The following is a 13,906-nucleotide window of genomic DNA, read 5'->3' on the forward strand; positions in this document are numbered from 1 at the left end:
AAAAATTATTATTATTATTTTTTTTTTTTTTTTTTTTTTTTTTTTATTTTTATAAAATTATATATATATATTAATAAAATATTTTATCTTCTTGGTTTTCTTGTTATATAAACAAATGTAATAACCATAAGAGTATTAAATATCCAGAAACAAATAATAAGAGCTAAATTTCTCCATCTATTATCAAATGACCAACCAAGTGTATTATAATATTCTTCACCATTGTTGTAAAGACAATAACCACATTTACTTTCATCACCTTCATTTATTGCTTCAACATAACCTGTTAATGGTTCTGAAATTGGGAAATATTGTTTACATGTCACACCATTTACAGCTTCTGGATTTGTAAAATGAGTGAAATCTTCTGATGTACACTTTACATCGGTATGTTTTAATACATTTGTAACAATACCTTCCATAAAGTAACGACATGGGTTTAAATGATACACCCATCCTCTCCAAAAGGTTGGAATTGACGATGGTATTACCATTACTCCACAGAAAAGAAATAGGAAAACAATTAACAATGGAATGAGTGTATGTGCTAAAAACATGTTGAAACAAATTGCAGCTACAGCTTGACCGAAACTAACACAGAAATAGAGGAATAAAATGAAAATGAACCAAAAATAAAAATTAATATCATTGTATTCCGTATTTAAACCAGCTGTCCAAAAAGAGCAAAAGAAGAAAATTGTACCTGAAACTGTAATGAATGGTAATTCTACAACCACAATGGAAATTGCAAATGGGAACCAAGAATAAAATTTCGAAGCAAAATCTCTTTTAAAGTATTCTTTTTGCATAATGAATTGTGGAAGTACAACGAAAATTAATAAGATTCCAAGAATGAGTGCTTCAAAAATAAAGAATACACGTTGATTCATATCTGAACTTGATCCTTGTAATGACCAAAAAGTAAAACCAATAATTAAACCTGCAAGAGCTGATTGAATGAATGAACCATACGTATAGAATGGATCTCTCCACCAAATTAAATTTAAACGTTTATAAACTTCAATAGTTTGATACCATACTGATGTTGCAAATTCTCTAGGTTTACCATGGTCCTCGGTTGATGATGGTCCTGCTGCTTCCAATGCTGCTAATTCACGCTCAATCTCTTGTAATTCTGGTGATTGTTTCCAAGTTTCTGGCCAATTAACATCACTTTTACCATGTACACCTGCACCAGTTGCTTCTAAAATATATTCTGCTGGATTTTCACTTTCAGTACATGGACGAACACCATATCTTTCGAAATAAGATGTTAAAGTTTTTGATCTTTCACCAATATCACCAAAGTAAACAGTTTTACCACCTTTTGCTAATAAAAGAATACGATCAAAATGTTCAAATAATACTGAAGAAGGTTGATGAATTGTACAAACTAATGGCATACCAGCATCTGCTAATTTACGAATAAATTTAACAATGTTATATGATGATTGAGCATCTAAACCTGATGTTGGTTCATCAAGGAAAAGAATATGTGGTTTTGCAACCAATTCTACACCAATTGTTAATCTTTTTCTTTCTTCAACGGAAATACCAACACCAGTTTCTAATGTACCAATTAAAGCATCACCTAAATGTTTCATTTCCATCATTTCTAAAACATGTTCAACATAATCAAACTTTTCTTCTAATGAAACTGAAGGTTCTTGACGTAACTTTGCAGAGAAACGTAATGCTTCTCTTACGGTTAAACCTGGATTATGAACATCCATTTGTTCTACATAACCGGTAATACGTTCAAAATCAATTTCTAATGGTTTACCATTAAGGAAACATTTACCTTGAACTTCACCCATTGTTTTTCTTTTTGCTAATACATCGAGTAATGTTGTTTTACCAGCACCTGATGAACCCATTAATGCTGTCATTTGACCTGGTTTAATCCAACCTTCAACATTATCTAATAGTAATCTTTTTCCACCTTTTACTGGTACAGTATAATTAATATTTTGCCAAGTGAAAATACCACCTCTCATTTTTAAAGTATCTTTCATTTTACTTGTAGCATTTGCAACTATTTGATTTTGTTTCTTTTCTTCCTCAGCATCATTCATTTTTGGAGCTTTACCTTTTTTATAAACTTTATGACTATAACCTCCACCAGTCCAATCGAAATATTCCATTGCAAACATATTCATAGCGGTAAATAGTACCCACCAAAGATAAGTGATGAAAACATTTTGAGTAAGATCATCTGATCTAAAGTGTAAATACTGATCCAAATAATCTTTACCTTCAACACTTAAAATACCTTCAACAGCACCAGGCGATGCACAAACTCTATAATCATTGTCGTATCTTGTAGGATTTTTTGGATCAAATGGAATTGCTGTATCATGACAATCAAATGATAAATCACCAAATTCATTTGCCATAAGTGCTTTAAAAGCATAACTGAACGGATTTGCCCAATAAAACCAAGCAAACCATGGATGCATTTTTGGTTTTGGAATTGTATAACCACAATATGTAATCATAAAGATAAGAATTACATTCATTACATTTTGACTAATGTAAAGTGATGGTGAGAAATTACCAAAGACACGGAAAAGATTTGTTGTTGCCAATGTTGCACCTACTAATGTAAAACAGAAAATAAAGAATTTCCCAGCATTATATTGTAAACCAAACATAAAGTAAACTACAATTGAGAATAAAAATACTTGTATCATCGTTAAGGGTATATCAGTTACAATTTGTGCAATATGTAAAGCTGATGGACGATACATAGCGTAAGAACGTTGCTTTTGTAAAATACGACGACCATACATAGTAAGTGGTAGTTCGGCTTCACTAAGGAAAGCATTGAATAGAATAGCTGAAAATATAGCACCACCTCTTGTAAATAAACCAGGAATTGTTTTTTCCATTTGAAAGAAAATTGAACCATAAACAAATGATTGAGTAAATACTGAAAGATAACGTGAAATCAATGAGAATTTATCACCCCAAATAATTTGAGAATTTCTAACGATTAATGCTTTGACTTGAGTTATATATGAAGTTGTATAAATTGATCTCTTTGGTGTAGTTCTACTTTTTTCAGCTTTAACTTCTTGAATGAAATCAACTGCTGGTTGTTCAATTTCAATCTTTCTTTCATATTCTTTTTGTTCCTCTAACATATCTCTATACATTGAAGAGTTTCTCCAAGCAGCTTCAAAATCGGCAGAAGTTTCTGGAACACGACCTTCAAATCCTTGTCTAATAATACGTTCTTGTGGATTTGTAACACCTGTCAAAAAATCTGGTGTTGATTTTCTTGGTTCGCAATCGAATCCTAAATCTATAAAATATTGTTTTGCTTTATTGCCAGGTCCAAAATAAATTAATCTACCTTTTTCAATGATTGCGACATTATCAAATAAATTATAGATTGAATCTGATGCTTGATAAAATGATGCGATTGTTGTCTTATCTAATGTATCTGACATGATACGAATTGATTTTGCATAATCTAATGCACTTGCTGCATCAAGACCACGAGTTGAACAATCATAACATGTAATTGATGCTGATGATACCATTGCTTCTGTAATTGTTAATCTTTTACGTTCACCACCTGATAAACCTCTAATAAATTCATTACCAACAATCTTAAAAAAAAAAATAATTAATATCAATTAATAAATTAATTTTATTAAAAACTAAATACTTACAGTATCAGCTTGATGAACAATACCAAACATTCCTAATAATAAATCAAATATTTTTTGTCTATATGTACGTTTCTTTTCATCTGGCAAACGATTATGAATTGTTTTGCATTTTAATGCGAAATCTAAAGTCTGACGAACTGTTAAAGTTGGATGATGAGTATCCTCTTCTGGTGTATAAATTGATTCACCTTGATAACGTTTCCATTCTTTCGCTGGGATACCACCATATTTAATATCACCTTTAACTTCAACATATGATCCTCTTTGATTTGATATTAAACGCAATAATGTCTATTGTAGTGAAAATAAACATTATTAATATTATTTCTAAAAAATATATAAACACATATAAATTTATAATATTTACCGAACAACCAGAACCAGGACGACCTAATACTAATAACATTCCACCATCTCTATTGAATAAAGTAATATCATGAAGAATATCAAAAGTACTACCTTTCTCTTTCCAAGTTGATGGTTTAAACAAATTGAAAAAACTAATGAATGGAGTTGACATATCGGCAATGACGGATTGATCAGCACCTCTACCAACAACTGTTAAATTTCTAATTGAAACACCCATTTTCTTTGGTTTTTGACCATTTCCTAATGCCATACGTTGAGAATTTTCAAAGTATCTTCTTAATTTAAAATCTTCATCATTTTCATCATGATTATTTTCAGCATCATGACCTGCCAAATATTGTTTTGAATCGATTTCCAATTCTCTTTCGACATTTTTAAATTGATTTTCACTCTTTTGAATATCTGGTGAATCTGGTGGTGATGATCCATCACCAACAGGATTATCATAATTTGGAGGTGTATTAATATCTAAATTACTCCCACCTTCTTGAAGAGCAATTTCTCTTAATTCATATTCTTCCATTATATTTGTATATATGGAAAAATAATGAATTTAAATTTAATCTTTATTTTTTTTTTTTCTTAAATTTATAAAAAAAAAAAAAAAATATAATTAAAATACAGAGATATATAAATAATAATATAATAAATACAGAGATATATAAATAATAAAAAAAAAAAAAAAAAAAGTTAGTATTTAAATTTTTAAACAGAAAAAAAATAAAAAAATAAAAAAATAAAATTAATTAAATATTAAAATTTAGATTAACAATGTTGTTATATATAAACATAAATCGAAATTTTGTTTTTAAGTGATGCAATTTAGCGAAGTAAAGAATCATATTATTTTTTTTATTAAAAAAATGGGGTGTATTTGTGTGGGTAAAGAATAAATTAGAACAATAAGAATGTGGGGGTAATGGTGTTAAAAAGCAAATTATATTTTTATTATTTTTATTATTTTTATTTTTATTTTTATTATTATTATTTATATTATTTTTATTACTATTATTGTTGCAATTAAAAAAATAAAAATAAAATTGTATAGATAATTTTACATTTAATTGACTTTTAATTTTACTTTAATCCAAAAATATTTTAATTTTACTTTAATCCAAAAATATTTTAGAATAATTAATTATATGTATATATTAAATTTAATTTAATGAAAAAAAAAAAAAAAAAAAAAAAAAAAAGATAAAGTAAAATAATTTATAGTAATTTTATTTTTCTAAAAAAAAAAAAAAAGATTAAAAATGAAAATTCGAAAAAATTATTAATATATTATAAATATTTTTTTTATTTATATGATTAATGTTGGCGCATTCAATCGTTCAAAAACTAATCTAAAAGTCCAAATTTGGTTCGGAAAAGTCCCTATTTTAATAAACAATCAAAAATCCACTTTTAGAAATTTATTTTAAAATGTTGTAATGAGATGGTTTTTTTAAAAAAAATAAAATAAATAATTAAAATTAATTGGAAATCGCTATCAAGATGTCATTTAGAAGCTTTTTTTTTCAGATCCAAAATTAATTTAATTAAAAATATTTAAAAAAAAAATAAAAAAAAATAAAAAAAAATTAAAAAAAAAAAAATAAAAAAGAAAAAATAAAAAATAATAAAAAAAAAAATTAAAAAAAAATAAAATTAAAAATAATAAAATTAAATTTAATAAAATTTGGAAAAACGATGTTGCAATAGATGAGGCTCATTAATGACACTATAACCTTATTCCAAAAAATAAATAACCCCACAGTTATTTTTTTGTATTTTTTTTTTTTTTTTTTATTTTAAAATTGAATCATAAAATATTATTTAGAACCATTCTGAATAATTCTTTTTTATTTGAATACCTGGTGTTTAAGAAAAAAAATAAAAAAAAATAAAAAAAAAAGTAAAATGGGAAAATAATTTGATTGGAAAAAAAAAAAATAAAAAAATTTAATAAAAAGGTTATTTTTTTTTTATTGTTATTTAATATTTTTATTAATTTTATTTTTTATATTATTATTATTATTATTTTTTCCATCTGTTTTCAAATGACCAACCAAGTGTATACTGTGGTGAAGAATATTATAATCCCCATTGTTGTAAGACAATAACCACATCTCATTAGGACATTTTAAAATAAATTTCTAAAAATGGATTTTGATTGTTTATTAAAATAGGGACTTTTCCAAAACAAAATTTGGACTTTTATATTAACTTTTGAAAGATTGAATACACCAACATTAATCATATAAATAAAAAAAAAAAAAAAAAATCTGAAATATATTAATAATTTTTTGGAATTTTCTTTTTTGATCTTTTTTTTATATTTTAAAATTAAATTACTATAAATATTTTACTAATTTTTAAAGGTCAATAAAATGATTAATAGGTACCTTATTACATAATTATATTTCAAATTGTTCTACTAAAATGACATATGGCGTTGATGATTAATAAAAACTTCAATTATTTTCGAACATCATTCCAACAAATCATTTTTATAGTAGGAATTTTGAAAAAAAAAAAAAATAATAAACAATAAACAATAAACAATAAAATTAATATATTTTTTTTTATTGTTAAATATTATTATTAATTTTATTTTATTGTTTATAATTATTATTTATTTATTTATTTTTTATTTATTTTTTATTTATTTTTTTTTGGTTGAGATTTTATCTTCTTGGTTTTCTTGTTATATAAACAAATGTAATAACCATAAGAATATTAAATATCCAGAAACATATTAAAATAGCTAAATTTCTCCATCTATTATCAAATGACCAACCAAGTGTATTATAATATTCTTCACCATTGTTGTAAAGACAATAACCACATTTACTTTCATCACCTTCATTTATTGCTTCAACATAACCTGTTAATGGTTCTGAAATTGGGAAATATTGTTTACATGTTACACCATTTACAGCTTCTGGATTTGTAAAATGAGTAAAATCTTCTGATGTACACTTTACATCGGTATGTTTTAATACATTTGTAACAATACCTTCCATAAAGTAACGACATGGGTTTAAATGATACACCCATCCTCTCCAAAAGGTTGGAATTGACGATGGTATTACCATTACTCCACAGAAAAGAAATAGGAAAACAATTAACAATGGAATGAGTGTATGAGCTAAAAACTAAATTTTTTTTTTTTTTTTAAATGATTAATATTAATTTTTTTTTTTTTTTTTTTTTAATAAATAAAATGAGTCTTACCAAATTAAAACTAATTGCAGATACTGCTTGACCAAAGCTAACACAAAATAAAAGACTATAAAAAAATTTATAAAGATATCTAATTAGTAATTTCCTTTTTTTTTTTTTTTTTTTTTAACAACCTACTATAAAATTAAAATAAACCAAAAATAAAAATTGATTTCATTAAATTTAGTATATAAACCAGCTGTCCAAAAAGAACAAAAGAAAAAAAAAGTACCAGATATTATTACAATTGGTATCTCCACTGCAACTATTGAAATTGCAAATGGAAACCAAGAATAAAATTTTGATGCAAAATCTCTCTTAAAGTATTCCTGTTGCATAATGAATTGTGGAAGTACAACGAAAATTAACAAAATTCCAAGAATGAGTGTTTCGAAAATAAAGAATACACGTTGACTCATATCTGAACTTGATCCTTTTAATGACCAAAAAGTAAAACCCATTATCAAACCTGCCATTGAAGCTTGAATGAATGAACCATACGTATAGAATGGATCTCTCCACCAAATTATATTTAAACGTTTATAAACTTCAATAGTTTGATACCATATTGGTGTTGCAAATTCTCTTGGTTTACCATGGTCTTCAGTCGATGATGGTCCTTGTGCTTCCAATGCTGCTAATTCACGCTCAATCTCTTGTAATTCTGGTGATTGTTTCCAAGTTTCTGACCAATTAACATCACTTTTACCATGTACACCTGCACCAGTTGCTTCTAAAATATATTCTGCTGGATTTTCACTTTCAGTACATGGACGAACACCATATCTTTCGAAATAAGATGTTAAAGTTTTTGACCCTTCACCAATATCACCAAAATAAACAGTTTTACCACCTTTTGCTAATAAAAGAATACGATCAAAATGTTCAAATAATACTGAAGAAGGTTGATGAATTGTACAAACTAATGGCATACCAGCATCTGCTAATTTACGAATAAATTTAACAATGTTATATGATGATTGAGCATCTAAACCTGATGTTGGTTCATCAAGGAAAAGAATATGTGGTTTTGCAACCAATTCTACACCAATTGTTAATCTTTTTCTTTCTTCAACGGAAATACCAACACCAGTTTCTAATGTACCAATTAAAGCATCACCTAAATGTTTCATTTCCATCATTTCTAAAACATGTTCAACATAATCAAACTTTTCTTCTAATAAAACTGAAGGTTCTTGACGTAATTTTGCAGAGAAACGTAATGCTTCTCTCACGGTTAAACCTGGATTATGAACATCCATTTGTTCTACATAACCGGTAATACGTTCAAAATCAATTTCTAATGGTTTACCATTAAGGAAACATTTACCTTGAACTTCACCCATTGTTTTTCTTTTTGCTAATACATCGAGTAATGTTGTTTTACCAGCACCTGATGAACCCATTAATGCTGTCATTTGACCTGGTTTAATCCAACCTTCAACATTATCTAATAGTAATCTTTTTCCACCTTTTACTGGTACAGTATAATTAATATTTTGCCAAGTGAAAATACCACCTCTCATTTTTAAAGTATCTTTCATTTTACTTGTAGCATTTGCAACTATTTGATTTTGTTTCTTTTCTTCCTCAACATCATTCATTTTTGGAGCTTTACCTTTTTTATAAACTTTATGACTATAACCTCCACCAGTCCAATCGAAATATTCCATTGCGAACATATTTAAAACAATGTAAAGTATCCACCAAAGATAAAGTATAAAAACATTTTGAGTAAGATCGTCTGATCTAAAGTGGAATGACTCTTCAATATATTTAGAACCTGATACTGTTAAATTTCCCATTGATGCACCAGGAGATGCACAAATTCTATAACTATTATCATATACTATAATTTTATTTGGATCAGATGGAATTGCTGTATCTTGACAATCGAATGATAAATCACCAAATTCATTTGCCATAAGTGCTTTAAATGCATAACTAAATGGATTACACCTATAAAAAAAGAAAAAAAAAAAAAAAAATTATTAATATATATTCCTTAAATTTTAATAAAATTATTTTAATTAAAAAAACTTACCAATAAAACCAAGAAAACCATGGATGCATTTTTGGTTTTGGAATTGTATAACCAGTGTATGTAATCATAGAAATGATGAAGATATTCATTACATTTTGACTAATGTAAAGTGATGGTGAGAAATTACCAAACATACGGAAAAGATTTGTTGTTGCCAATGTTGCACCTACTAATGTAAAACAGAAAATGAAGAATTTTCCAGCATCGTATTGTAAACCAAACATAAAGTAAACCACAATTGAGAATAAGAATACTTGAATAATCGTTAAGGGTATATCAGTAACAATTTGTGCAATATGTAAAGCTGATGGACGATACATAGCGTAAGAATGTTGCTTTTGTAAAATACCCCTTTGTCCGAAAGTTAAAGGCATTTCGCATTCGCATAAAAGAGCATTGAATAGAATAACTGAAAAAAGAGTACCACCTCTTGTAAATAAACCATTAATATTTGTTTCTAAATTATAAAATATTGAGCCATAAACAAATGATTGAGTAAATACTGATAGGTATCTAGAGCCTAATGATAATTTATCACCCCAAATAATTTGGAAATTTCTAACGATTAACGCTTTAACTTGAGTTAAAAATGAAGTTGTATAAATTGATCTCTTTGAAGTGGTTTTACTTTTTTCGGCTTTAACTTCTTGAATGAAATCAACTGCTGGTTGTTCAATTTCAATCTTTCTTTCATATTCTTTTTGTTCCTCTAACATATCTCTATACATTGAAGAGTTTCTCCAAGCAGCTTCGAAATCGGCGAAAGTTTCTGGAACACGACCTTCAAATCCTTGTCTAATAATACGTTCTTGTGGATTTGTAACACCTGTCAAAAAATCTGGTGTTGACTTTCTTGGTTCACAATCGAATCCTAAATCTATAAAATATTGTTTTGCTTTATTGCCAGGTCCAAAATAAATTAATCTACCTTTTTCAATGACTGCAACATTATCAAATAAATTATAAATTGAATCTGATGCTTGATAAAATGATGCAATTGTAGTCTTATCCAATGTATCTGACATGATTCGAATTGATTTTGCATAATCTAATGCACTTGCTGCATCAAGACCACGAGTTGAACAATCATAACATGTAATTGATGCCGAAGATACCATTGCTTCTGTAATTGTTAATCTTTTACGTTCACCACCTGATAAACCTCTAATAAATTCATTACCAACAATCTAAATAATTTTTAAATATTAAAAAATAATATCAATTAATAAATTAACCAATATTATTATTATTATTAAAAACTTACAGTATCAGCTTGATGAACAATACCAAACATTCCTAATAATAAATCAAATATTCTTTTTCTATATGTACGCTTTTTTTCATCTGGTAAACGATTATGAATTGTTTTACATTTTAATGCGAAATCTAAAGTCTGACGAACTGTTAAAGTTGGATGATGAGTATCCTCTTCTGGTGTATAAATTGATTCACCTTGATAACGTTTCCATTCTTTTGCTGGAATACCACCATATGTAATATCACCTTTAACTTCAACATATGATCCTCTTTGATTTGAAATTAAACGTAATAATGTCTATAAAATTAAAAAAAAAATTATTAATATTATTTTTATTACTAAAAAAAAAAAAAAATTAAAAAAAAAAAATTAAAATAGTTTACCGAGCAACCAGAACCAGGACGACCTAATACTAATAACATTCCACCATCTCTGTTGAATAAAGTAATATCATGAAGAATATCAAAAGTACTACCTTTCTCTTTCCAAGTTGATGGTTTAAATAAATTTAAAATTTTAAATATTGGTGTTGATAAATCTGAAATTACAGATTGATCAGCACCGACACCCACGACTGTTAAATTTCTAACTGAAACACCCATTTTCTTTGGTTTTTGACCATTACCTATTTTTTAATAAATTTTAAAAATTAATATTTTTAAAAAAAAATAAAAAAATAATATAATATTAACCATCAACTCACCTAATGCCACACGTTGAGAATTTTCAAAATATTTTCTTAATTTAAAATCTTCATCATTTTCATTATGATTATTTTCAGCATCTAAATTTGATAAATATTGTTTTGAATCAGTTTCTAATTCATTGGCAATATATTTAAATTGATTTTCACTATTTTGGATATCTGGTGAATTTAATTGGAAATCATCACCAACCACACCAAAATTATTATTATTATTTGGTGTATTAATATTTAAATTTTCAACTTCCTGGAAAGAATACTCATTTAATTCAAATTCTTTCATTTTTTTTTTTTTTTATTTTTAATTTTTTAATATTTGATTAAAAGAAAAAAAAAAAAAAAAAAAAGATAAGAGGTTTTCTAAAAATAGTTAGTATTTATAGTTTTATTATTATTTTTTTTTTTTTTTTTTTTTTTCACTTACAATTTTTTTAATAATTTTTTTTTTTTTTAAAGATAAAAAAAGAAAAAAGTTTTTATTAATAACCACTTATTTTTCATTTATTAAGTTTAGCTTTTATACCAAAAAAAAAATAAAAAAAAAAAAATAATAAAAAATAATAAAAATAAAAAAATAAAATAAAATAATGAAAATAATAAAAAAGCCATTATAAAATTTTATAATGACTCACTATCCAAATATGGTAAAAGCAAATACTTTATAAAGACATTGCACGGTTTGAAAACAATCAAAAAAAAAAAAAATTTAAAGCCAACACCAATTTTTTATTTTTTTATTTTTTTTTTATTTTTGAAACGTTTCAAAGACACTAGAACGTTATTTTGTTCCGTTACTGATTATAAAAATAAATTGATTGAAAATAAAATTTTGTAAGGACCCTTAACTTGACAAATTTAGAAGGAGTGATTGCCAAATACAATCAAGTTACACAAAAAATTTTAAAAATCAATTGTGATTGCATATTTATTTTTACGAGAACAATAAAGAATAACGGAACGGAATGAATTTAGTTTAAGACCAAAGAAAAAAAAAAAAAAAAAAAAAAAAATTGAAAAAAAAAAAAAAAAAAAAAAAAAAAAAAAAAAAAAAAAAAAAAAAAAAAAAAAAAAAAAAAAAAAAAAAAAAAAAAAAAAAATAAATATCTTAAACTTTTTATGATAATATTATATTTTCACAAAAAAAAAAAAATTGAAAATATTATATCAATTATCATAAAAAAAAAATTTTGGATATTTATAATATTTATTTTTTTTTATTATTATTTTTTTTTGAGATACATTATAAAAGTGAAGAAATAAAAACGAAACTTTTTAAAATAAAAAATTAAATTCTAAGAAAAAAAAGACTTTTTTTTATTATTTTTTTTTTATAAATTTTTTTTTTTTTTTTTTTTTTTTCATCAAAAAAATTTTTTTTTTTTTTTTTTTTTTTATCAACTCATTTTTTTATTTGAATTTATAAATTATATAATTAATATATTTATTTATTTATTTTTTTAAAAAAAAAAAAAAAAAAAAATGGTTGACAAAAGTGAAATAATAAAAAATATAGATATAATCAATAATTTGATAATTAATAAAATCTCAAAAACCAATGAAAATGAAAATTTTGAAGAATACTTCAAAAATTTAAATAATATTCAATTAAATGAATACTCTGGTTTATATTTATGGGTATCATTAAGAGATCAATCAATTAAAAATAATTTAGAATATCATAAAGTCATTGAAAAGTTTAAAACAATTTTAAACAATAGAGAGAAGAATAACGACACTGATGAAAACAATAATAATAATAATAATAATAAAAACATAAAAACTTTATTATCATTATATAACAATTCAATTGTTTCAAATACATTCTTACAAAAAGATATAAAACCAATTCAAAAGTATTATTTATCAAATTATCAAGTTACCCCAAATGATTGTTCAACAACAACAACAACAACAATAAATTCAAAAATAACATCAACACCAACACAATTAATTAAAGTTTATAGTGAATATAAAAAAGAATCAATGGTATTAAGGGATACTTTTGCAGATAAATCAATTTTTAAAAGAGAAGAAATTACAAATGATGAAATGACACATCCATTTATAAAATTTAATGATTATATTATTGAGCTTGATAAGAATAAAAATGAAGATAAAGCAATTGAAGAATTAGGTATTAATCCAATTGGTGATTGGTCAATTAATAATTCTTTTGAATTATTTAAAGATTGTTTTAATATATTTACAAAAGGTGTTTTAAATGGTATTGAATGGTCAAATGAAAATAGAGATAATACTAAAGTTATTGTATCAGGTGGTTCGGTTTCATCATGTTTAAGTACATTACCAAAAAGATTATTAAAACTTTATTATGAAATGAAAATGGTAGCACGTTTATTAAACCAATTAAAATTACCATTTAATGTGGTTCAATCGATTTATGAATATTCTAAACCATATAATCAATTCTTTATTGAATTGGAGAAACATTATCATTCAATGGAATCACCATTTTTAAATAGTGATTTAGATTTATTCTTTATTACACCATCAATAAGTGAAGGTAAAAAGAAATTAGAAGAGGTTGCATTAAAGATTCAATCAAATTTAATTTCAAAATCAGATCATACCGATTTAAGATTTGTTCGTACCCAAAATTCAATTACCATTGTATCATCATATCC

General features: G+C 24.9%; 3 protein-coding genes across 3 annotated transcripts in view; 1 reads left to right on the plus strand and 2 right to left on the minus strand.

Annotated features, from left to right (window-relative positions):
• Window positions 1-83: 83 nt before the first annotated feature.
• On the minus strand, window positions 84-4,572 carry abcG21 (ABC transporter G family protein; the record flags this gene model as incomplete). The annotated part of the gene is made up of 3 exons (XM_641554.1): window positions 84-3,617; window positions 3,681-3,971; window positions 4,048-4,572. The coding sequence occupies 3 exons, from the start codon at window positions 4,570-4,572 to the stop codon at window positions 84-86; spliced, it is 4,350 nt and encodes a 1,449-aa protein (XP_646646.1).
• A 2,146-nt stretch (window positions 4,573-6,718) lies between these two features.
• On the minus strand, window positions 6,719-11,544 carry abcG19 (ABC transporter G family protein; the record flags this gene model as incomplete). Its single annotated transcript, XM_641555.1, has 7 exons — window positions 6,719-7,189; window positions 7,269-7,323; window positions 7,395-9,215; window positions 9,301-10,487; window positions 10,565-10,855; window positions 10,942-11,183; window positions 11,262-11,544. 7 exons carry the CDS (start codon window positions 11,542-11,544, stop codon window positions 6,719-6,721), a joined length of 4,350 nt encoding a protein of 1,449 aa, XP_646647.1.
• A 1,196-nt stretch (window positions 11,545-12,740) lies between these two features.
• DDB_G0270766 (short-chain dehydrogenase/reductase family protein) overlaps window positions 12,741-13,906 on the plus strand; it is a gene marked incomplete at both ends in the record, with an annotated part of 2,994 nt that continues 1,828 nt past the window's right edge. The window contains one exon of the mRNA XM_641556.2: window positions 12,741-13,906. This exon is cut by the window's right edge and continues 1,828 nt beyond it. Within this exon, the coding sequence (XP_646648.2) occupies window positions 12,741-13,906 (1,166 nt within the window).

The sequence above is a fragment of the Dictyostelium discoideum genome (assembly GCF_000004695.1).
Source record: "Dictyostelium discoideum AX4 chromosome 1 chromosome, whole genome shotgun sequence".
In the NCBI taxonomy this organism is placed as follows: domain Eukaryota; phylum Evosea; class Eumycetozoa; order Dictyosteliales; family Dictyosteliaceae; genus Dictyostelium; species Dictyostelium discoideum.